The sequence below is a fragment of the Bos javanicus genome, chromosome 6 (genome assembly GCF_032452875.1).
Source record: "Bos javanicus breed banteng chromosome 6, ARS-OSU_banteng_1.0, whole genome shotgun sequence".
NCBI lineage: Eukaryota > Metazoa > Chordata > Mammalia > Artiodactyla > Bovidae > Bos > Bos javanicus.
In genome coordinates this window covers 58,679,865-58,705,927 of record NC_083873.1, presented here as the reverse complement: position 1 = coordinate 58,705,927, position 26,063 = coordinate 58,679,865, and the positions used below count along the sequence as shown (strand labels likewise).

Below are 26,063 nucleotides of genomic sequence, written 5' to 3'. Positions count from 1 at the left end.
CTCTTCATTTTCCTTCATCTGAGAATGTTTATTTCACCTTCATTACTGATTGCTATTTTTACTGGATATAGATGGAAGTTTGGTTGACAATTCTTTTCTTTCAGCAGTTTAAGAATGTTATGAGTTTCCTCCTGGTCACTACGGTTTATGGTGAGAAACCTGCTGTCATTCAAAATGTTCTCTGGCTACTTTCAAATCTTTTCTTTGCCTTTAGTTTTTAGCAGTTTAACCATGATGAGTCTGGGCCTACATTTCTTTGGATTTACTCTTTTTGGGGGTTGCTGAGCTAGTATAAAATATAGGTTGTCTTTTGTCAAATGGGAGATGCTTCCAACCTTTATATTTGAGATTTTTATGACACAAATGTTAGATATTTTGGTAGTTTCAAGGTCCCTGAGGCTGTTTTTTTTTTTTTTTTTTTTTTTAATCTTTTCCTCTGTTCAGAATGGGTGTGTTCTCTTTACTGCAAGTTGAGCCAGAACTAAAGGGCTTCTTTCAGAGCTCTCTCTGTCTCTGCTCCAGTGCTTACGTCCAGGTCTCAGGCTGCCTTGAGTCCTGGCTGAGAGAGACCAGAAGACACACAGGAGACTCACCACTGGCTTAGTGGTACTTCAAATGCTGGCTTTCTTCTCCAGTCTGCCTGCTACTATTTACTTTTCAGAATCCTTACATAGCTGTTTCATGGGTTCTCTTCAGGTTTTATGGCTGTATTTGGTGAGAGAGACAGGGTCAAGGGTACTTACTCCCTGTTACCCAGAAGTGCCCATTTTATTGTTATGACTGATTTTCAAGTATACTCCATTTTAGGTTTTGTATTCGGTACACATTTAGTATTTTAGGTTTTACCCTGAGTGTTCAAGGCAAAGATAAAGATATCTTAGAAATTTTCAACTGCAAACATGTTCTAATAGTGCAAGTATGGTGGATAGATTAACATTAGTTAACAACATCCTGTTAAATCTCTTGACCATTCCTTAAATAAGCTTTCCTAGGAATACGTGAATATAACTTACCAGTTATCACCACACGTAGCAGCTTTGTTAAGGGTCTGTGATACTGCAATACTGGTTAGACTGTCTTTATGGTCACGAGCCTGAAATATCTCTTGACCGATCTCTCGAATATGAGTGGAAATGACAACAAAAGTTCCACGTGAAAAACCAATCATGATGTAGCCATCACCGTACCTACAGTAACAAAGGCAGTAATACAGTAAAAGGAAGATTAACTGTCATTTGCAATACAGTAATAAACAAATACCTGAACATTGAGGAAATAGAGAATATCATTTATCAAGGGCCTATTTGCCAGATAACATGCTAGGTAGTTTCACATGTTAAGTCACAGACTGCAACCCAGAAAATGTCACAGAGAGGAGTGAAAATGCTACAGACAAAAACGAAACACATTATACTTCATAAGGAAAAACACTCTTCATGTATTGTGCTTCTGTACATACCAACTGTAGCAGACAATGTTGCCATAGTGTTGCTGAAACTCCAGATCAATTGGGTTATCTGGTTCATTCAGATTAAAAAGAAACAAAGTTTTCTTGCCAACCACTACACTTATCTGCCAAAAATAGGAATTATGAGAGGAATGTTCAGTACTTCATAAAAAGACTAATAAGCAAATTCAAATAGCATAAACCTAATTTAGAAAAACAACTGAGCCAAATTTAGTGTTAAATGTTATAAATTAGTAAGGAAACAATGTGACTAACTCAAAACATTTGTATCATTTTCCTAAATGTAGTCTGGGAAGGATCCTTGGGTTTACGCATACCCAATATACCCTTGGAAGTATACTAAAATAGCTCAATGGAATAACTTTTTAAAATTCTCTGTACCTCTAATAAGAGTACCGTGCAGTACAAGAAGGTAAGTCTGACACAGTTCCATTGGAATTAAACTCACATTCAGAGTATAGCAACTCTTCTACACTGAGGCCATCTGATTTTGATTCTGAGCCACGTGGGATTACCTGTCCATACCCGTGTGGATAATCTAGTTCAGCTTTTTATACCATCACTTTTTCCATCACCTGCAGGGCACTGGTCAATGTGGCTAGACTAGTATCCCTGTTACTCACACAGGCCAATACTAAACTGTAATTCCCAGCTGAGAGTGTAACTGTGTTGAGACAGAGGAGTACATTACCGATATGGGCTCACTAAGGGTAATGGATATATATATATATAAACAGAAACACTTTGGTATATTTCCTTGCTTTGAAGATGCAATCGGTTATGAGTCATTATCAATATAATATCTTTTTAAGAAATAAAGAAAAACATTACTTCATTAAATATATTCTGGTTGATTGTGAAAACCATCTGGACTTCAGAATGTTAAAATGTGGCAGGGAAAATAAACCTAAGGTGTTAAAAAATAAAACTAGTAATTTCTGGCATTCTAGTCCCCATATCTGATAAGAATGAAAAAATTTAAAAGATATAGAAATCAATACTCTTGCTTTTCAAGGCGCCCCCACTGTTTTTGCTACCATAAGGAGAGCAGCCACGGTGCTACAGAACTCTATCTTCAATTGTTTTGATGTTAGGTGGCAGCAAAAACAATATTTAGGCCTGAGAAACGGGGGTCTATGTTGATTTCATAAGTGATGTACCATAATTTTTTTAACAGAGATTCTGAACCATCCTAGAAAAGGAGACAGTATATCCTACAAAATTACCAAAATAATTTGGGCCTGGATTTAGAACTCTTACTGTGCTTTCAGCAGTGGAGGTTCGGTCATCAGTCTTCATCATGGAAAACTGCATGTCACTAGGCTCCGATCTCACTGGTATCTGTGGAGATGAACATAGTATCACCATGAATAAACCCCACACCCAAATTCCATTAACAAAACAGGGAGCTTGCTTTCATTTCTGAATACATTGGACTGAATAACCTGAAAATCCCACTGCTATAAAGTTCTAGAAATTCAGGATGAAACTGAACATGTATCTTATTAAATGGCTAAGATAAGCCTGAAAGAAGGTAAGGAAGATTTCTGTGGCCCATAAGCAGAGATCAAATTGAAAAGCAAAGTGAGTGCAGGAACTGATGCTGCAGATATCTGGCTGATAAAGAGAGATGATAATGAACCCATTTGAACTCGAGCTGGGCTTTGGTTAGAAAAAAATTCTTTTCAAATCAGTTTCCCTCCTATGTTCATTGTGGTCTAAGGTCCAAAGTTATACTCTGAGTGGTCTAGAAACTCCCTGCAGTGTTCAGCAAAAACAAATCTAAAGCCTCTTCCAAGGCTGCAAACAACTTCCTACAGTAGGTGAGCTCCCAATTCAAAATGAGAAAATTCACAAGCAATGTACCAAGAGCAAGGGTCAGCAGATCTAAAAAGAACAGAATTATCAGAAAAACATCATAAAATACTTTTAAAATGATTACAAACATAAAAAGACTCATAAATAGAAGAAAAGACAACACTTTCTTGAAAAGTACAAGCAGGTTTTAAAAAAGAACTACAAAGTACTTTCCACCAATAAAAATTAGGGTCATTAAAATGGGAAGGACTGATGGGATAGAAGATTAAACATATTTGAAGAATAAGTGAACTGATTTGTGGAAATTATCCTGAAGATTGCACAGAGTGACAAAAAGAAACTAGGAAAGAGAGATTAAGAGACATAAGATGGTCTAACATATTGGTCTACTTATATTGGTCAAACATATATGGTGTAACAGTTGCTGCAGAAAGAGAAGAGCAAGGGCAAGAGGCAAATTTCAAACAGACAATGACTAAGAATTTTTCAGAACTGATGAATGACAGCAATCTTCAGATTTAGGAAGCAAGACAAGCAGGATAAATAAAAAATAAACCCACAGGAGTAACGATGGAGTGCTTTGCAGAATAGCCAAGTATAAGCAATTTGGAGAAAATACCAGATGAAACAGTACTTATAATGTATGCTTTGTTTACTAAATTACAACTTTAGTATGTCATATTCTGGAAGCATAATTCTTGGGATTAAAAATGGGAAATAGTTATCTTGTATGTAAATAATAGCTCAGTGGTAGAGGCTTCCTGGGATGTTATATGTGGAAAAGTATTCTAAGGTCATGTCTTGATTCAGTGAAGAAAAAAATGCCAGTGTCTACTGACGATGTCTGGTATGGACACAAGAGCAGGGACCTGTAGTATTAGAATTCTAAAGGACACCAATACAGATTGATGAAAATTACAAGGTTTCTAGAAACTATTTTTACAGCAATGCCTTCCTTAAGAATCACTGGAATCATGCTGTGGTCTGTTCAATATGACTGAGTTACTTCTACCTCAATTTCAAAGCTTTCCAGATATAAGAACCAACTTTCTTCTTCAGACTTCTGCAAATTCTCAAAGCCCAAATTTTCAGTCATTCCAGTCTTGAGCAAGCCATAGTAAGTTTTTCCTCTTGTCTTTGTTCTGTTCTGCTTGGGGTGAATGACAGCAACTGATAAAAGTCTTCCAATATCCTCTATAACAAGTTTTAGCAGGGTACATGGTCACCTAGGCAGACTAAATTTGCAGCTTCCATGGCAGCACTTAGGTTTGACCATACGACTAGGTTCATGTGATATGAATGGCAGTAGTGACTGCATCTTCCAGATCAGGTAGCTTACAGTTTCTTGCACTCTACTTCTCTTTTTCCTTTCCCTGGGGCTGAAATGCAGATGTGGTGCTAATGAGGGCAAAACACCCTAATAAATGGCAAAATATTAAGGTGGAAGGAAGGGTGGGGAAGGAGGGAAGGGGGACTTTACACAACCTGGAGAAGCAGAGATACACAGATGACCTGCTTACCTCTGTTATATGATAAAATGAAAGAGGAAAAAGCCACCTGAACTACTATATTCTTAGAGTCCTTGTCATTTTGGGTCTCTGTTACAATAGTTTAGCCTACACCTTGACTGATTTAGATCTTCTCTCTTACAAATTCACAATCCAACATTCATTTACCTCCTCTATCTCACAAATGCTACAGGGTTTGTAAGCTATATCACAGATTATCCACAATGGTCCTCACCTCCTGGTTTTCATGCCTTAGTGCGATTGCCACCCAGACCCTGAGTATGTGCTGAACCTAGTGACTCACTTCTAGAGAACAGAATATGGCAAAAATAATTCTGAGATGAGGTTATTTATTAAGAGGTTGTGGCTTAGGTCTTGAATGACTATTCTCATTCTCTTGCCAGCGGCTTTGTTGTGAGATATGCTAAGGAGAGATACATGTGGCTAGAAAATGAGGCAGGCTTCCAGTCAATAGTGAGAGGAGCTAAGCCCTGAGCCTAACAGCCTGCCTTTCAACAACCACATGAGCTTGGAAATAGATTTGTCCCTAGTCAAGACTTCAGATGAGACTGCAGTCCAGAATGCTAAATGACTGCAGCCTCGTGAGAGACCTTGAGGCAGAAGTACTCAGCTTAGCTGTGTCTGGACTACTCACCCACAAAAATGGCAAAGCAACATCTGTTCTTTTAAACTGCTAAGTTTCAGGGGTAATTTGTTATGCAGCAATAAATAGCTAATGTAGAACCTATTAATGTAAAACTAGAAGTATTCAAAGAATGTGTCAGTCACTATTGCTCTAGAAATACTAAACCATAAGCCAAGTCTTCCCAATTGAAATTTTGCCCCTGGTAAGATTATATAGCTATGGGTAATACAAATTCCCTTAATCGTGGGAAATCTGAACAGCAGTAAAATTTAATCCTAAAATTTAACAGGATTAGTTTAGAACCAATTTAACATATCAGCTAAAGGAGTGGGCTTTAGAATCAGGCAGATCTGACTGAGTCCAGTGGTTATGATTTACACTGTAAATACACAAATAAAATAAGAGATATTCACAAATATAATGGTTGATTATAACCACAGAGCTGAATAATCCAAGCTAACACTAGCCAAGGGGAAGTGTACAAAGGAGGAAATTTGGAGAAAGTATTTGTATGAAAAGAAAAATGTCCTAGTACATAAAAAGAAAAAACTTGATGTTTAGAATATGAAGTTATTGTAAACATCTCTCATAGAGATTTTAAAATTTTATAGGTCAGTCTGATAGACAAACTTTATTTTGGAGGAAAATCTGAACACAGCAAGTCAAAGAGAAGTTACTGTATTACCTGTCTTATTGTGTCACCTTCCTGATTACTAACTGTAATCATTTTATCTTCACCACCTAAAGCAAGCATGTTTTCTGCATTCCAACATCCACATGTGATTTTCTTAGTATGTTTCCCTGCAAAAGAGATGATTTTTGTACATATTGATTTCTCAAAAAAAATTTTTACAAAATCTGTGATGGTAATCTCAAAGTTTAGATAATACACTATGGAAATTAAACAAACAAGGAATTTAAAATCTCAAAGCAGTTTAGTGTCTAAGCAGCCTTATTTAAAAGAGTTTATAACAGTTTTAAATCAAGATAACTGTATATAAGGGCAATCCTATTTTCCAACTTTTTATGTGAATATGAGCATAGGTCCTAACATAAAAAGATATCCCACCCCTCGACAAGTTTGTTTGTTTAACCATATAACAAAACCTATCACAGTAATGTCTTAAAAGAAGTAAATCTCAAAGCACTGAAGTTATCTTTATTATATTCAGCTTTATGATGTGGGAGACCCTTGGCATAAGCTGATTCAACATCACAATTTTTATTATTTGTATATAACTGAAAGACATACAGTGATTTGTGACAATATTGAGGTACAAATATGAATGCACCTTAGTGAGACTTATGTTAAGAACTGAGTCATTTAGCTAGTGAGGGATATTAGAGAGCCACTAAGTATCAGAACGCTTTTTAATTAAGCAATCTAGCCAGTGCAAAAACTACATTTTGGGGTGGAAATCACATGACTTGACATCAGGTTTTCGTTAAAGGTCCTAGAATAGATAAATACTCAAGAGTCTCAAGGTTAATTAAGTATACAGTTTCTGGAGGCAGGCTGTCTATTTTGAGTAAGTGGCTCCACTACTTATCACAAAACCTTGGGTAAGATAACCTATCTATTCCTTAGTCACACTGTCCAAAATTTGGGGATAATAGTAGAAGCTATTTCACAGGGTTGGGGATCAAATGAACTAAAGCCCTTAGAAGAGTGCCAGCAACACAGGAAGTGCTATGTAAGTGTTAGCTATTTTAGCTGTTATTATTCCTTGTACCCCTTACTGAACCTAATACAGTATCTCTGCAGAAAGCAGGCTCTAAATAAATAGTTATTAAGTCAGTAGACCCTGAAGCAAGAATGTGTCCAGTGTGTTAGAGGCTCAGCTAGGAGAACAGTGTGGCTGGAGGCCAGAAAGTAAAGAAAGGTAACTAAGAGATGAAATCACAGTTTTCAAGGGCCAGGTCATAGAGGGCTTGACTAGCCATTGTAAGGATTCTGACTTTGATCTTGGGTGACATGAAGAGCCACTGGATAGTTCTGAGCAGAAGGCTCACTCGGGCTTCTGAGTTGAGAATATTCTTATAGCAGGGCAAGAGTTGAAGCAGGGAGACCAGTTAAGAGATTGCAGAGATGCAGGCAGAAGATGTCTGAGCCCCACACCATGGTGGTGGTGGTAGTGGTAGAGGTGATGAGACAAGTTGATTCTGGACATATTTGGAGGTAAATCCTGTAAGATTTTCTGGCACATTTGGTATAGAGGGTATGAGGAAGATAAGAGTCAGGATAACAGTAAGATTTGGCTTAAACATCTAAGAGGATGAAAAGGTATCAATGATGAGAGGGAACGGCTGCACGGTTTGGTGATATCAAATCTGAAGTATTCACTAGAAATTTCATTGGAGCTGTTGAGTAAGCAATTGCTTGCATGAGTCTAGAGTCTGGAAGAGACAAACATAGGACTACAGAGGTAGTATTTCAAACCAGGAGACCAGAGCACAAAAATGAAGGGAACATTCAGAAAAGAGACTGGGATATAGGAGATTTTGCTGATCATGGATTGATTAAGAGATATAGGTAGTACAATGGAACTGGGTATCCAAAGTAATAGGTATTAGAAGGGATAAAGGAGTACATTAAGAGAGGTGGAAAGATGCCAAGGACAAACTTCATCCTACACTCAGGACAGAGAGAAGAAAATCTCTCCTTTTCTTCTAGAGCTCAGAACTCAGGTTAGTCCTAACATCAGTGATTACAGTTAACACTTTCGTGTGCTTACTTAACAGTGTTCTGGGCAGGTATTGGCTCATTTAATTAATATTAACTTACAGGAATATATCACAGTTACTGAAATGTGAATCATGTTATTGGGAGACTGGCAATATTAAGTAAACTGTGGTCAATGAAATTCATGCATATTAGAATCATGCAAAGTGAGGATTGCCTGTACCTAACTCAGTTCAAGGAAAGAAATCAGAGCAAGACATAACAAGGGAACAGACATTTAGTTACTGTAAAAACCACTTGCTGATTGTGCATTTGTGCAGCTGCTACTGGAAGTGAAATGCCTTGGTTTTAGAAAAGTAAATTATTTCAGAGGAAAAAAAAAGCACACCTACAAATCACAACAAACTCTGAAAGAGGCAGTGAAAGGGCCTAAAATGTAAAATTAACCTGAATATTTTCAGGTCTATTTTATACAGTTAATAAATTAGACTGAATTAGAATCAATATTCATATTAAATACAAAGATCACATATAAAATCATGTACATATGAACAAATAATGACACCAAATAATCATGTTTTGACATGATTATTTTCTTCTTACCTCAAGTGTCAAGCTATCTAAGGATCTTAAGTTAACTGGTAGGACATGCCTATAAATGAAGTGGGATACAGAAAATGCCTACTGAAGTCAAACAAATTAATTTACATGGTGAAAGCTGATTTTTTAGTTCAACTTTTCAAATGGATCAATGGTGTAACTGTATAGCCAGAGTGCTAAAAATACACATATGAAAGATATACATATATGTGAAAATAACTTGAAATGAGTAAGTGTCTTTAACTGAAAAGCACTTTCTCAAGTATTCTGTGGGCACTATTATCTCCAGCATTTAATTCTTCCATTAGCAGTAAATTATAATTAAGCCTACCCATTTCACCCCTCACCAGCCTGATGTTACAACAATTGAAAAAAATCAATACTATTTCCTTCAGGTAGTCAGATGCTAAGTGCCAGAGGCTGGGGGAATCAAAGAGGCTGAATCAAGAAGGTCAAAGAAGGAATAAATACGCATACCTTCCAGTCATATACCCTGAGGTAAAAATAACTCCTAGTTCACTCCTAGATTAATGATTGGAGAGAGTGAGGGGTCAGAATTAGGAATATGGATATACTCTGTCTAAGAAGTTGCCAAATGTTTTAGCCCATCTACTAATGTGTTGATAGGCACATGAGCTACTCCATAGCAGAGGCATAATCTGGGTGAGAAAGGGACAGATGGAAATCATGCTATTAATGTACTGGTGTCCAGAGGCACAGGCTCACTCACCTGAGGGCAACTTGTTCTATGTAACCTGGGAAGTTCTTAGTAGGTAGTGAAGATGGATCTTCTAGTTAGACAGAGGTATGGCTTGACAAGGGAAGTCAATTTTAAACTACAAAATTTCCCCTGCAGTATCAGGGAAACCTGAGGTGATAAAATTTACATTTATGTTAAAGCATCCCAAATATTAAGCAGTGTTTCCAGCTGTAACCTACCAATGACAGGAATCTTTCGAGATGTCTGATGATTATAAATTAGCAAATTTCCTTTAACAGTTCCAACGGCCAGGAAACTTCCAAATTTTGACCAAAGAAGGAAAGACAATTGATCCCTGTAACATTAAGATGTACATTACTAAACAATTTACAACCTAACCTCCTAAGCAGTCCTTTTAAAAAGTGCTTCGTGAATTTCATGAATAACTGTAATATCTAGTTAGAAGCTGAAGTATAAAATTACAATTTTAATGATTTAGGACAAAGAGTAAGTGCTATAGGCATTTTGAGACACTATAAAGTGATCTTAAGTCAGTGAGACCTAAAATACAAATGTATAATGAATAAAAGGCTTCAATTCAGTCATGATGGAATCTCACATTTCAGGAGATGACTAATGATAAAACAGTTATTAATCTGTCTACTAATGATTGTTGTAACTCTAATTGTGGTAAAAATCTTAATGGATAACATCTTAAGCTTTTAAAAAGTCTAAAACTGTGATACAGTAAACTGAAAAAATTATTGGGAATTCATGATTTGAAAAAGGATATAGATTTTCCAGCTCTGTCACTATTAAGGGCATCTCAGAAGGCGGTTTGGGCTTCCCTGGTGGCTCAGATGGTAAAGAATCCACCTGCAATGTGAGAGACCCGGGTTGGAAGATCCCCTGGAGGAGGGAATGGCAACCCAATCCAGTATCCTTGCCTGGAGAACTGCATGAACAGGGGAGCCTGACGGGCTACAGCCCATGGGGTCACAACTGAGCAATTAACACTTTCACTTTCTTGAATGGAAGCACAGAGTGTGTAAAATCCTTCTGAAAAGTGAGGTATGGAAGTGTAAAAGGACAGAGCAAGAAGTGGAGGTTCTCAGATCTAGTAGACCTGATGTTGGTCAGACACCATTGCCTGTGGGTGCATTTCTTGTGCCTCACTTTGGAGGGTCGAGGGAACCTGCACTAGGGAGATGTTTTGACCTGCTCTGTTATTCCTTGATAAGTATGTTGGAAAAATAAAGCCTAATCTTATGGTAGATGTGTGATCTCTTCCTGCACTTATAGGCCACATGATGCTATGAGGCAGATATTATTACTAGACTCATTTTACATATATGAAGAAACTGAAGCTTAAGCAGAGGTTAAGCAACTTGTTCAAGGTCAAAATTGCATTTCAGCTGTAAATACTGACAAGTTTTTCTTTTCCATATGGCAAACAGCTTCTATTTTAGCAGAGATCTGTAACTTATTTGGTCTGCCCAGGATTTCTTCCACTTGTGAACTGCCCCACTCTTACCCCAATCTTCATGAGTAGGATTATCAACCCTATGGCCCTGCCTACCCTATTCAAAGACCTTTTAAAGAACTGAGAGGATACTGGCGATGTAATAGTGGCATGCCCTTTTCTTTGGCATAACTTGCTGTGAAGAATGGTAGAAGCTGATGTCAGTAGCCATCAAAAGAGTCTAAATATATACAGGGTGGATAAATGACTTGGACCTATTGTATAGCACAGGGGACAATATTCAATATCCTGTGATAAACCACAATGAAAAAGAATATGAAAAAGAAAGTACATATATGTATAACTGAATCACTTTGCTGCACAGCAGAAATTAACACAACATTATAAATCAACTATACTTCAACAGAATTAAAAGAGGGAGAGAGTCTGACTTAGAGGTCAATACAGAGAAAGAAAGAGCTGTGAGATGTCTAGATTGCATTATTACAACCCCTAGATCCAGTCATGCCTGTAGTCATCCTATTTCCAGATTTTCCTATAAATGTTTTCTCTCTTCTTTGGACTTTTTAGTCTATTTCACTGAAAGCAACTTTTTAAGAAGCTCTTTATATTTTAGAATGATACTGTATTCTAATTAATTGGGCAAAATTAATAGGATTATATATAACAATTTTAAAAGAAATGAATTTTTCCCTTTTATAAGAAAATAACGCATCAGGGCATATTTATAATGAATGTAGTAAGAAATTTTAGCATCAAAGCTGCAAATAGTATTTCTAAGTGAAGATTTAAAAAATAAAAAAAGTTATCCTTACCTCAAGCCACTGTCTAACTGACTGGTTTTGTTCGTGTTGGCATCCCACAGATAAATGCAACTGGATTTCTCAGCAATCACTGCTAGAATATCTCCATCCTTGTCCCAATCCATAGTAACACAGTTACTTTTTTTAAAAAGAGAACAAAACAATCACTATACATTAAAGTAGGGGAAAGAAATTTAAACAATCAACTATTTGTGATTTTTGTCTATAGCAAGTCCATTCAATCTATTTTTAAAGTCATAAACTTTCTAAAGTAAGAAACAGAACTCCAAATTTACTGCCTGGATAACACTAACACCAATTTTGTTGTTGTTGAGGGGATGGAAACATTTTGAATTCTATTTTAAATATCATTTTCACATACTATATTGAATACAATTATATCTAATAGGTTAGCAGATTTTCTTGACACCTGTAAAGAGCTGGGCTCTTGTGGTAAAATACTCATCAAGCACCTCTAGAAAGGAATCACGTCTGGAATCAAGAGGAAATTTGTGTGATCAACTTTTGAAAGGTGGTTTCAGATGCACAGAGGGAAAAAGAAGGTACTGATAAGAGGTGAAATATCTAGACAAGCTGTGTATTAAACAGAGCAAAGCTGGCTAGATGTAGGATTGCAAACAGTAAGAAATACTGAATTCTGAAATACATAGTAAGAAAAGTCATTTTCATTTCATATCTTAATATTGAATAGAATAAGAAGAGTGATTTAAGGTAACAAAATAGTTATAAATAGGAAATGCTCTATTTAATATGTTTCTTACTGTTTAAAATTACTCCAAATGTTTATTATAATTTAAGAACTTCCCTGGAGATTAACCTTTTCTTCCTCTTCTGATTCTGTTTCTCATTTGGAGACTGTTTTGGGGCACCTGCCCAGTGGTCCCCAACCTTTTTGGCCTTTTGTGGAAGACAATTTTTCCGTGGACCCAGGGTTGGGGAGATGGGTTCTGGATGATTCCAGTGCCTTACATTTATTGTGCACTTTATTCCTATTATTATTACATCAGCTCCAGCTCAGATCCCAGACTTTGCGGGCCCCTGAACCAACACTCAGCTTTCCATTTAAGACATCTGGGAATCACTTCAGTTATTTTATTCTTCAAACTACTAAAATATGTTTGGGGATCTTAATTTTCTATAGTATTTCCACAGATTTTGAGAGGTATGGAAGAGGGAGGCTTTCAAATTCTTAATAAAATCATTAAAGACAACATATAATAGCATTTTGTTTATCTGATGATGTTTTGTCAGTCTAATTCAGCTATGTTGAATACAGCAGAAGAACTCAGAAGCAAAAAAATAAGGACATTGCATAACCAAAAGCAATGTTACAGAGATTATGCAATAAAGCTCCTACAACTTAATCAGAGAAGTTTTTTACTAAGTGCCTTTTCACTTTATTCTAAACATAATTATAACTAGCTTGCCCTCTGTTCCCCAGAATATAGAAACCAGAAGCAACAATTAAGAGAGCAATAGGAAATGCTAAAATGGCGGCATTAGGTGGGTGTGAGATAAGTAGAGCCACTAAATTTGCAAAGATGGTGGCTGATAAACTACACAAGGTTGACGTGAATTTAAAAAGCCTGGCAGCTTAAGACCACTTAGGTCTTATGCAAACATCATAATAACCACTAAGACTATGGGTAAAATAACTAATACAGGGAATGATCACACTGAATTATTAAAAATGCTTACGTTATGCTTACTGTAATCTAGAATGACTTTCTTAAAAAGGATAAAAAAAGTGTGGAAAGTAACTATTTTTCAATTTATATTAGAGAGGAAATACTACATCAATAAGGGCTTATCTGCAAATATATACATTAAGGCTTGTTTATAATTAAGAATTCTTTCACATAGACTCATTTACAATTCTGCCTTAAAGCTTATCTGTCAATGAATGTATTAAACTCTTAATTCATATGCTATATACCTATTTCATTAACTGCTTATGGTATACAAAACTAAATCTCTTTGCAAATGGAGAAAGCAAAAGAAGAGATACAGGTTAGACATAAATTACAAAATTCTACTTGATTATAAGTTTTAAGACAGTGTTTTTTTATCTTTTAGGCCACAAAGTTTGAAAAAATTTTGATCTACCTCTGTACTTACCCAGATAAGTTGATTTCACTTCTTTTTTGACCATGGCGATCAAAGATTTTCACAATATGATCAGCTCTAAAAGCAATTAGAACAAAAAGATATGATTTAAATTTTACTTCTTATGTATCTAAAGAGTTTTCTTATACATTCAAGTGATTTCTATATTTTCTCATGATAGTTTCACAATTTGTATGTAAAAAGTTATCACTAGGGAAAAGGTTCTATGAATTGTGATATTAATATATTACTTTTCTCACCATGCAACCATCATTAAAGAATTTCTACTGAACAGATGGTATGGTTTGGTGGGCATACAACCACATGGAGTCAGAGTGATTTACTAACAATCACTGTTTTCTTACCCTGTTACAGCAAGATAGTTTCCTGATGTTTTCTGCCAGGTAAACTGTATTGGTGTGCCAAGCCAAGTCTTTTCTAGTAGTGAGAAAACACGCTAAAAAAGCACAACACAATTTTTATATTTTAAAACATACAATTAACAGTTGGTCAGAAAAGATGTCAAAACATAATAATGAAAACAGTAGGATTCAGGATGGTGAAAGCTTATGCTAGAGCTTACCCAAAAGAAGTCAACAATGTAACAAATAAAATGACCAATTAACCAACCAACCAAATAACCATAATCTGGCTGGTCAAGTACAGACCTCAACATACACGGGAGCATTTACTATAAAACTTTTTTGCTTTTGAATGTTTCTAAATGTTAATTTTATATAAATTTATGATTTAGTGTTTTATAACTATTAAAAATTAAAAAAAATTAAACTTGAATTTGTGAAAGTCACTCAGCCATGTCCGACTCTTTGCAACTCCACAGGCTACAGTCCATGGGAATTCTCCAGGCCAGAATACTGGAGCGGGTAACCTATCCTTTCTCCAGTGGATCTTCCCCACCCAGGGGTTGAACCCAGGTCTCCTGCATTGCAGGTGGATTCTTTACCAACTGAGCTATCAGGGAATTTAGCTAATTATTAATAGCATGGATTTGGGGAGATTAAATTTAATAAAGTTGCTATTAAAAAACCTTAACCATAAAAAAAAACCCCTTAATCATGACAGAAATACAAAATATCTATACCTCCTTCAAAATTATTTTTTCCTTTCTCCATTAGATACACTTTACCATTAAGTGTTTAATTTGGCTATTGGGTGGATACTTTTTCAACTGAAAAATCATTCTTTTCACTTTGACAACAAAGAACTGTGTATACAATATGGAGGGCTTCCCAGGTGGCTCAGTGGTAAAGAATCTGCCTGCAATGCAGGAAACCCAGGTTCGATCCCTGGGTTGGAAAGATTCCCTGGAGGAAATGGCAGCCCTCTCAGGTATTCTTGCCTGGAGAAACCCATGGACAGAGGAGCTGGGAGAGGGCTACAGTCCTTTAAGTTCCAAAGGGTCAAATACCACTGAGCACATCTGATATAGAAGCCACAAACCACATGTGTACTTGGAATTTTATTGAGGACTTGATATATGGGTAGTCCAAATTTAGATGTGCTATAAACCACACATGACTATATGATTTCAAAGACAATACAGCTATATATGAAAAACCCACAGCAAACATTATCCTCAGTGGTGAAAAACTGAAAGCATTTCCCCTAAAGTCAGGAACAAGACAAGGGTGCCCACTTTCACCACTACTATTCAACATAGTTTTGGAAGTTTTGGCCACAGCAGTCAGAGCAGAAGAAATAAATAAAGGGAATCCAAATTGGAAAAGAAGTAAAACTCTCACTGTTTGCAGATGACATGATCCTCTACATAGAAAACCCTAAAGACTCCACCAGAAAATTACTAGAGCTAATCAATGAATATAGTAAAGTTGCAGGATATAAAATCAACACATAGAAAATATATAAAAAAATAAATAAATAAATTTACAGAATTAAAAAAAAAAAAAAAAAAAACCCCTCCTAGAGCACTTGGTCATATCCATGAAAACTGGCTGACCCAAAGCAGTCTCAACTCCCTGTCCCCCTGGAAAAATGAGAAAGCCTCTTTGCCTCCAGAATCTCATATGACTCACCTGTGAATTAGACACAGCACTCTCAACTTCATAGTACTGTTATGAAGGCTGATGGGATAATGTACAAGAAAGCACCTTTTTACACTGTTACATGCCAGCAGCTACAAACCCTTGCTTACACACACACAACACACATACACACATGTTGCAAATCTCCTGATTCACCTTGTAGTTGGGAAGCAGCACACATACACACACACACACACGTTGCACATCTCCTAAAAAAAAAAAAAAAAAGAAAGAAATCCCTTGCTATACACTAATAATGAGAAAATAGAGAAATTAAGGAAAAATTCCATTCACCATTGCAACGAAAAGAATAAAATACTACCTATATATAGAAAACTATAAAATACTGGTGAAAGAAATCAAAGAGGACACTAATAGATGGAGAAATACACTGTGTTCATGGATAGGAAGAATCAATATAGTGAAAATGAGTATACTACCCAAAGCAATCTATAGATTCAATGCAATCCCTATCAAGCTGCTGCTGCTAAGTTGCTTCAGTCATGACCAACTCTGTGCGACCCCATAGACGGAAGCCCACCAGGCTCCCCGTCCCCGGGATTCTCCAGGCAAGAACACTGAAGTGGGTTGCCATTTCCTTCCCCAATGCAGGAAAGTGAAAAGTGAAAGTGAAGTCGCTCAGTCGTGCCTGACTCACAGTGACCCCATGGGCCGCAGCCCACCAGGCTTCTCCGTCCATGAGATTTTCCAGGCAAGAGTACTGAAGTGGGTTGCCACTGCCTTCTCCACCCTATCAAGCTACCAATGGTATTTTTCACAGAGCTAGAACAAATAATTTCACAATGTGTATGGAAATACAAAAACGTTGAATAGCCAAAGCAATCTTGAGAAAGAAGAATGGAACTGGAGGACTCAACCTGCCTGACTTCAGGCTCTACTACAAAGCCACAGTCATCAAGACAGTATGGTACTGGCACAAACACAGAAATATAGATCAATGGAACAAAATAGAAAGCCCAGAGATAAACCCACGCACCTATGGACACCTTATCTTTGACAAAGGAGGCAAGCATATACTATGGAGAAAAGACAATCTCTTTAACAAGTGGTGCTGGGAAAACTGGTCAACCACTTGTAAAAGAATGAAACTAGAACACTTTCTAACACCATACACAAAAATAAACTCAAAATGGATTAAAGATCTAAATGTAAGACCAGAAACTATAAAACTCCTAGAGGAGAACATAGGCAAAACACTCTCCGACATAAATCACAGCAGGATTCTCTATGACCCACTTCCCAGAATATTGGAAATAAAAGCAAAAATAAACAAATGGGACCTAATTAAAATAAAAAGCTTTGCACAACAAAGGAAACTATAAGCAAGGTGAAAAGACAGCCTTCAGAATGGGAGAAAATAATAGCAAATGAAGCAACTGACAAAGAATTAATCTCAAAAATATACAAGCAACTCCTGCAGCTCAATTCCAGAAAAATAAATGACCCAATCAAAAAATGGGCCAAAGAACTAAACAGCCATTTCTCCAAAGAAGACATACAGATGGCTCACAAACACATGAAAAGATGCTCAACATCACTCATTATCAGAGAAATGCAAATCAAAACCACAATGAGGTACCATTTCACACCAGTCAGAATGGCTGCGATCCAAAAGTCTACAAGCAATAAATGCTGGGGAGGGTGTGGAGAAAAGGGAACCCTCTTACACTGTTGGTGGGAATGCAAACTAGTACAGCCACTATGGAGAACAGTGTGGAGATTCCTTAAAAAACTGGAAATAGAACTGCCTTATGACCCAGCAATCCCACTGCTGGGCATACACACTGAGGAAACCAGAAGGCAATGTTCATCGCAGCACTGTTTATAATAGCCAGGACATGGAAGCAACCTAGATGTTCATCAGCAGATGAATGGATAAGAAAGCTGTGGTATATATACACAATGGGGTATTACTCAGCCATTAAAAAGAATACATTTGAATCAGTTCTAATGAGGTGGATGAACTGGAGCCTATTATACAGAGTGAAGTAAGCCAGAAGGAAAAACACCAATATAGTATACTAACGCATATATATGGAATTTAGAAAGATGGTAACAATAACCCTGTATGTGAGACAGCAAAAGAGACACAGATGTATAGAACAGTCTTTTGGACTCTATGAGAGAGGGTGAGGGTGGGATGATTTGGGAGAATGGCATTGAAACATGTATAATATCATATGTGAAACGAATCACCAGTCCAGGTTCGATGCATGATACAGGATGCTCGGGGCTGGTGCACTGGGATGACCCAGAGGAATGCTATGGGGAGGGAGGAGAGAGGGGGGTTCAGGATGGGGAACACATGTACACCTGTGGCAGATTCATGTCGATGTATGGCAAAACCAATATAATATTGTAAAGTAATTAGTCTCCAATTTAAATAAATAATTTAAAAAAAAGATAATACAGGAAAGAAGGCAAACTATCTCTTTACTGATAATTTTTCATATTGATTACATGTTGAAATGGTAATATTTTGGATATACTGGGTAAAACAAAATACATTATGAAGGTAACCTTAGCTGTTTCTTTAAAAACATTTTAATGTGGCTTCTAAATATTTTAAAGTACATTGGCTCACATTATATTTATATTAAACACTGCTGATACAAAACATCTAGAGCCATAAGTTTGAATGAATAAATTTACATTTTAACATTAGGTTAAATTAAAAATTAAACAATGATGCCTATATCTAGGCAAGTTAAGTTTAGATACAATTGCAGGTGGTGTGACAGTCTCAATGGTAACACAAAACTCTTCCAATGGTCTAAATTTTACACCAATTACAGGCAATTACTACATTAAAAAGATGATCAAATCCACCTCTATTGAAAACAGATGCCTATAATCAATCACAGGTGCATCCAAGTTGTGTGGAGCAAGAAGACACCCTTAAAAAAAAGTATAAAAGCATTTTACTTTTGCAATTTTATGACCACATTGCCCTGGAACCCCTACACGCAAGTGAGGGCTCCCTAAATTTGAATGTCACTAGTTTCTTGGTAGACCGCCTCTGGTTGTGATTTTACATACTATTTTTCTTCAAAGGAGGTCAACAGGCGCTCCATACACATACAACACCCCGTAAAAAGGTGCTAGCTTCAAAACCAGAAAACGAACCTTTAGACTGCTTTTTTTCAATCTTTATTTTTTAATACAATTGTTTTTTGGCCACCGACATAGCTTGTGGGATCCTAGTTCCCTAACCAGGTAACTAACCTGGGCCCTTGACAGTGAAAGAAAGGAATCCAAACCACTGGACCACCAGGGAACTCTAGATTTTGCTTTTCACTTATTAGCTGTAGGGCTTAAAGCAGGTCTATTAAATGGCCTCAAGCATAGAATTCTCAACTGTAAACCAGGAATAACAGTATCTCCTTACTCTGATGGTTTAGTCCTTAAGTCGTGTAGGACTCTTGCGACCCCATGGACAGAGGAGCCTGGCAGGCTACAGTCAATGGGATTCTCCAGGCAAGAATACTGGAGTGGGTTGCCATTTCCTTCTCCAGGGGATCTTCCCAACCCAGGAATCGAATGCAGGTCTCCCGCATTGTAGGCAGATTCTTTACCAACTGAGCTACAAGTACTTCATAAATGGTGAAGAGCTTTAGAAATGTGAGTTAAGATTACAGGTCAACTCCAATTTACACTATAGCCACGAAAATGTGCAAAACAATGAAAAAAATTAAGCTTTCCATTTCTATGCCAGATCAGGGCCTGTGTGTGTGTGTGGGGGGGTGGTGGAGTGGGGGGGTGGGATGGGGAGTAGGGGGCACTAGGAGTGGGGCGGGGTTATTGTCTGGTAAGGCGAAGGGTGAATGAGCTGTAGCCAGTGACCCGGGAATGGGGTTCATAAGCGCAATCCTAAAACCGATGCATGCAGAGGATGACGCTCTAGAGATTGAGACCTGTGCATGCAGATTTCCCCGTGAATAATATACACCGTCACCAGGTGATCTGTAAACTGCGCCAGTCACAGCCAATACAATTTGAGATTTTTTCGGAGCTTTTCACTCATTTTAAGGAGCTGAATAGCCGCCAGAAGGCTGTTCAGGAGCCTTGCCAGGGGTTTAGCTGCAAGAAATGAGGCGGCTCCTGACACTCGAACGAGCCAACTCTACAAGGACCCTCCGAACGCTTTTTTCCCCCAAACTCATTCTGCCCGCCGTGTGAATTCGGGCGAATTCGGAGTCTCTTCAGATCCAGTCTGCTCATTTCCAGCAGTCTAGGAATGGCCAAAACGCACCAACTCGGTCTGCGGTCCCAGAAATGAGAGGCCTCCCTCCCCGCCGTCTCCTCTTCAATTTTCCTTCCTTTCCCCTTGTTTCTTCAACTTCGCCTCTGCTCTCCCTGGTCACCCCGCTCCCTTCCCCATTTCTCAAGCACTCGGGAGAAGGAAGGAAGGTCACAAGCCTCTATCCTGAAAGCGACTCTCGGAGAGTTTAAGGGAATGCCCAGTGGTCGCACATTCCCGCACCCCCGGGTTTGTAAGTTATTTACCTTCATCTCAAAGATCCAGCAGCGGCGAGATCTAACAAGTGCGCAAGCGCACCCGATCTTCTTCAAGAAGGCTACCGCGTTCCCGTCACCCAGGAGACCGCGCGAGCAATAACCAATCAGCGAGCGCCAGCTGAAGGGAGGTGTCTCCAAACCTCTGAGGGAGTGGGTGGGAGGCGGGGACTCGAGTCACGTGATACCAGCGAAGCAAGGTCCTCAGTAGTTGAACGTCGTGAGGCCTTGCTGAGCCTTGGCTTTCTGGTTGGGCCGTGATTGGATGACATCGGAGGGTTCTGTGAGATGTGGAAGCCGCCGGCGTAAATTTAGGCCCTGACTACAAAGAAATCAGTGGTGGCGAGTAGGGACGCTGAGAACTTCAAGGAGCTGAGTGTTGTATAAGAAGAGGCGGGAGTTGGTTCGTGGGGCAGTACTCTTACGCAGTTCACGCAAAGAGCTCACACTGCAACTGTTCAAAGGATATTCAATTTGGAGGCTGATTTTGGCTGGGAATATGTTTGTGTCTTCAGATATTTAAATTTGGCTGCAAGACCCACACATTTAAACGGAGATGTCTTTAATAGGTGATTGGGTGATGGAGAAAAAGGTTAGAGAAGTAGAAATTCGGAAATTGTTTTTGTATTGATAATAATTAAAACAGAGTGAATGGGACTTCTTAGATTTAGGGAATGTTAAGAGGGAGAAACTTTTAATTTTAGGGGCTGAGAATTAAACTGACAGAAGACCAGTTAACAGGAGAAAAGCTTACGAATGTATATGTATTATGTTTAGCCGATATGGGAGAATTAGTTAAAAAGAGAAACGAAACATGAAATCTCACATCAGTGCGTTAATTAGGGTGCTATATTTCTCTCTAGTTTTTGTCCCTGTGTATAACAGTTTTACTTTGTGTTTATAATTATGATATATGTGTCTTTGACACAGTTATTTAGGTCAAATGATAAAGCACATTTTTTAGGGTGGTTAGTACTATTAGGTAGCAAGTTAGGCATGTGCAACAAGGAGTGGCCTAGCCAAAAAAGACCGCTCAGTCGTGTCTGACTCTTTGGGACCCCATGGACTAGTCCACCAGGCTCCTCTGTCCATGGGATTCTCCAGGCAAGAATATTGAAGTGGGTTGCCATTTCCTTCTCCAAAAAAAAGATGCAAGCTGATCTCTAAAACGCCTTTCCAGACACACTCAGGAAAATTCACAGATGCTACAGGAAGTAACCACAGAGACTTTTCTAAGTCCTGCACATGTGCCCTAGGCACACAGTGGGTACAACCTAACCACAGGGGCTTCCTCAAGTAACCTTAGGCAACTAGGAGCCAATTAAGGGTTCATAAATATTCTACACACACACACATACATATCTGATTATAACAGACTGAATTATGGGAAGACATGCGCAACAGAGCCTGCTGTTACATAACTTGCAGATACCAGTTGGCCTAGAGTGTATGCCTATTTGCATTCCTTTTCTTGATTGGTGGTGGGTACAAGCCCTACTTTGTATAGGGCACAACCAAAAGGAAGAGACAGGAAGTATAAAAAGGGGGAGGCCAAGAGGGATCATGACCAGGGCCTACTCCCATGGCTTGGGAGTGTCTGTCGAATAAAAAGATCTGCCTGCTTGTACTGTAACTTGTCTGTTGTTTTAAACAAGGAAGAGAAATAAACTGACCTGATAGTACTGAGTAATAGAGCATACAATCCTAATAAAATAGGTTTTAATTTTCCCCTACTAAGTAAATAAATTTTTTTTTAATTTTTTTTAAATTTTATTTTATTTTTAAACTTTACATAATTGTATTAGTTTTGCCAAATATCAAAATGAATCCGCCACAGGCATACATGTGTTCCCCATCCTGAACCCTCCTCCCTCCTCCCTCCCCACACCATCCCTCTGGGTCGTCCCAGTGCACCAGCTCCAAGCATCCAGTATCGCACATCGAACCTGGACTGGCGAGTAAATAAATTTTTTCAGCTCCTTTCTACAACTTTTGAGGCTGAATCATTTAGATCATTGGTTCTATAACTTTACTGTGTATTTGAGAGGTTTAGCAGGTGTTTGGAGAAGGCAATGGCACCCCACTCCAGCACTCTTGCCTGGAAAATCCCATGGACAGAGGAGCCTGGTGGGCCACAGTCCATGGGGTCGCTAGGAGTCGGACACAACTGAGCGACTTCACTTTCACTTTTCACTTTCATGCATTGAAGAAGGAAATGGCAACCCACTCCAGTGTTCTTGCCTGGAGAATCCCAGGGATGGGGGAGCCTAATGGGCTGCCATCTATGGGGTTGCACAGAGTCGGACACGACTGAAGTGACTTAGCAGCAGCAGCAGCAGCATCGGGTGTTTGAACCACCTTGGGAGCCTGCTGAAACATAGATTGCTTGGCCCCACCACCAGTCTTTGATTAGTTGCCCTTGGGTGGATTTGGAGGATTTCCAGGTCTAACACATTCCCAGGTGATGCTGATAATGCCCCTCTGGATTACACTGAGACCACTGTTCTCTAAATTTGTTTCCTAAATCCTCTGTATTCTTTTTCATGGTTTACAAAGCAACAGTTTTTTCCAAGTACATGCCTTCTGAAAAATCAATTGTCAATTTATTTTTAAGCTGCAAGGAACATTTGGTATTATTATTTTACATAAAGCAGGGAGCCTAATTAATGCCTAGTTTCTTGTTTTTTATTATTCTGTTTTTCTCCTTAGGGTAACAGAATAGGCAGAATTTCAATATGTGGATGAAAGAGAAAGGATATTTAGAGGTAATGAGGTACAGGGGAAGAAATAGACAATGTGAACCCAATAACAACCTCTTAGTAACTTAGATTATGTACTTAACTTTCTCAGCTCTACTTTTAAAAAATGGAGTTATATATTTTACATAGAGTGTGGTGTAGATTTAAGGTGTACAATATGTTAATTTGATACATTTTTATACTGTAATATATTGCCACTGTAGTGACAGTGGTCAACTTCACTTTTCTTTTTCTTTTTTGGCCATGCTGTTCAGCTTGCAGGATCTTAGTTCCATGACCAGGGAAGAGGCAGCTGATGCGCTCTTTGGGGACTACAGGGCTCAGAGAAGCTGAGCGGCATGAGGCCCTGCAGGCTCTCAGGATTGCTGCCCACTCAGCCCAGGTGTAGCCTGTAGGTGAGGCTGCCAGAAAGAAGAGCCGAAGGGTCTGCAGACCTCATCCAGAAAGAAGGTCCAAGGGCGCCTCGGATACTCGTGATGAAGAGTTTAGGTTTAATTTCTTTTAGCCTCTTCCCTATTCTAGAGTGGCCACCTCTGCAGTGGTGCAGGGTTTCTCTGGAGTGCAGCATTTTTCCAGGAATGCTGTGGGGCAGATGGGAAACCTGCATGTTTGGTGCTGACAAGCCCAGGACCCCATTTGTAGTTTTCAGCTGAGATGTCCCTCCTGCCAGAAGAGATTCCTTTAGATGGTCCTACAGTAGACTGAAGTGAGTGTTCACAGTGTGTCATAAAACAGCTGCCCCCAACTTTTTTGACACCCGGGACAGATTTCATGGAAAACAGTTTTTCCACAGAGAAGGTGGGAGGTGAAACTCAGGTTGTAATGCAAGCAGTGGGGAGTGGATATAAATATAGATGAATCTTCCCTTGTTCACCGTCTTTTCATCTCCTGCTGTGTGGCCTGGTTCCTAACAGGCCATAGACCAGTACTGGCCCAGGGGTTGGGGACCCCTGTTCTAGAAGACTCTCAACAGTCTCAGGAGCAGACTAAGTAGGTGTTGTTAATAAGGGTTAGTGGTGAAGCTGTATAGTTGTACACTGGTGCTCACTTATGGGAGGATGTCCTCTCAAGTGGTGTGGCGCTCCATACCATTGAGTCCCATTGGTGTAATAAAACTGTTTCTTATAAATGTGGATTAAAAAAAACAAAACTAGGGAAGCCTGGCATGCTGCAGTGCATGGGGTTGCAAAGAAGTCAGACATGACTGAGCGACTGAATTGAACTGAATATTTGGGAAAGGAGGGAAATACAGTGTCTCATTCTAAAATTTAAGAACTAGGGGCATGATTAAGCCTGTTCATCTGGGAAAGGATCTGGTGTCCACATGCTGGGAAAGAGCTACTGAAGAGTTAGCCAATCCATTATACAATCTATCAGATCAGATCAGATCAGATCAGTCGCTCAGTCATGTCTGACTCTTTGCAACCCCATGAATCGCAGCACGCCAGGCCTCCCTGTCCAGCACCAACTCCCAGAGTTCACTCAGATTCACGTCCATCGAGTCAGTGATGCCATCCAGCCATCTCATCCTCTGTCGTCCCCTTCTCCTCCTGCTCCCAATCCCTCTCAGCATCAGAGTCTTTTCCAAGGAGTCAACTCTTCGCATGAGGTGGCCAAAGTACTGGAGTTTCAGCTTTAGCATCAGTCCTTCCAAAGAAATCCCAGGGCTGATCTCCTTCAGAATGGACTGGTTGGATCTCCTTGCAGTCCAAGGGACTCTCAAGAGTCTTCTCCAGCACCACAGTTCAAAAGCATCAATTCTTCGGCGCTCAGCCTTCTTCACAGTCCAACTCTCACATCCATACATGACCACTGGAAAAACCATAGCCTTGACTAGACGCACCTTTGTTGGCAAAGTAATGTCTCTGCTTTTCAATATGCTATCTAGGTTGGTCATAACTTTCCTTCCAAGGAGTAAGCGTCTTTTAATTTCATGGCTGCAGTCACCATCTGTAGTGATTTTGGAGCCCAGAAAAATAAAGTCTGACACTGTTCCACTGTTTCCCCATCCATTTCCCATGAAGTGATGGGACCAGATGCCGTGATCTTCGTTTTCTGAATGTTGAGCTTTAAGCCAACTTTTTCACTCTCCACTTTCACCTTCATCAAGAGGCTTTTGAGTTCCTCTTCACTTTCTGCCATAAGGGTGGTGTCATCTGCATATCTGAGGTTATTGATATTTCTCCTGGCAATCTTGATTCCAGCTTGTGTTTCTTCCAGTCCAGCGTTTCTCATGATGTACTCTGCATATAAGTTAAATAAGCAGGGTGACAATATACAGCCTTGATGTACTCCTTTTCCTATTTGGAAGCTTTTCCTATTTGGAACCTATATACAACCTATAGGAGGGGGTAATTCTAGAGTGCACAGAGCTATTTTAAAAAATAAACTATATAACTTAAAATTGATTGCTTATTTAAGTATAAATAAATATCTCTTAAATATGCTATCTTCAGGATAGGCTAACTCTTCAGTAGCTCTTTTCCAGCATGTGGACACCAGATCCTCTAATTTATTTGTTAAAATATGACATTATGAAAAATATTTGTCAGAATTTGCTATAAAAACTGGCAAAAAATAGCATGAAGTTTGTCAAAAGGATATTGAGAAAAATAACCTAACTTGTTATAATATCAGAAAAATGTTTTTCCAGAGAGAGAGAAAATGAGAGAGGAGAGTTTCCATGGTGAAGAGAAAGAGGCATGGTATGGGATTGGGGATGGAAAAGAATGACATTTAATACTAAGTATAGATAAACTAGGAAATTTAGGTGGAATTCAGATTTTTAAAATAAATAGATATAATACACAAAATTTTTATTGTATACAACATTTCCAGTAAATGCCAGTATTGTTTGATCATCTTATAT

General features: G+C 38.6%; 1 protein-coding gene across 6 annotated transcripts in view; it reads right to left on the bottom strand.

The window, feature by feature from the left end:
- WDR19 (WD repeat domain 19) overlaps positions 1-20,725 on the bottom strand; it is a 78,392-nt gene extending 57,667 nt beyond the window's left edge. For 3 of the 6 annotated variants that reach the window (XR_009737207.1, XM_061421181.1, XM_061421182.1), the window contains exons 1-9: positions 20,427-20,535; positions 14,202-14,293; positions 13,849-13,914; positions 11,722-11,847; positions 9,663-9,778; positions 6,126-6,241; positions 2,729-2,809; positions 1,460-1,572; positions 1,014-1,187 (exon numbers count right to left, since the gene is read on the bottom strand). Coding sequence is in view for 4 of the 6 variants with exons in the window: in XM_061421181.1 (XP_061277165.1) it covers positions 1,014-1,187; positions 1,460-1,572; positions 2,729-2,809; positions 6,126-6,241; positions 9,663-9,778; positions 11,722-11,847; positions 13,849-13,914; positions 14,202-14,293; positions 20,427-20,432 (890 nt within the window). In the remaining 2 variants the exon portion in view is untranslated. Of the gene's footprint in view, positions 1-1,013; positions 1,188-1,459; positions 1,573-2,728; positions 2,810-6,125; positions 6,242-9,662; positions 9,779-11,721; positions 11,848-13,848; positions 13,915-14,201; positions 14,294-20,426 lie in introns of all 6 variants that reach the window. The other 3 variants (XR_009737208.1, XM_061421184.1, XM_061421183.1) reach the window with 3 other exon arrangements.
- Between the last annotated feature and the right edge of the window lie 5,338 nt (positions 20,726-26,063).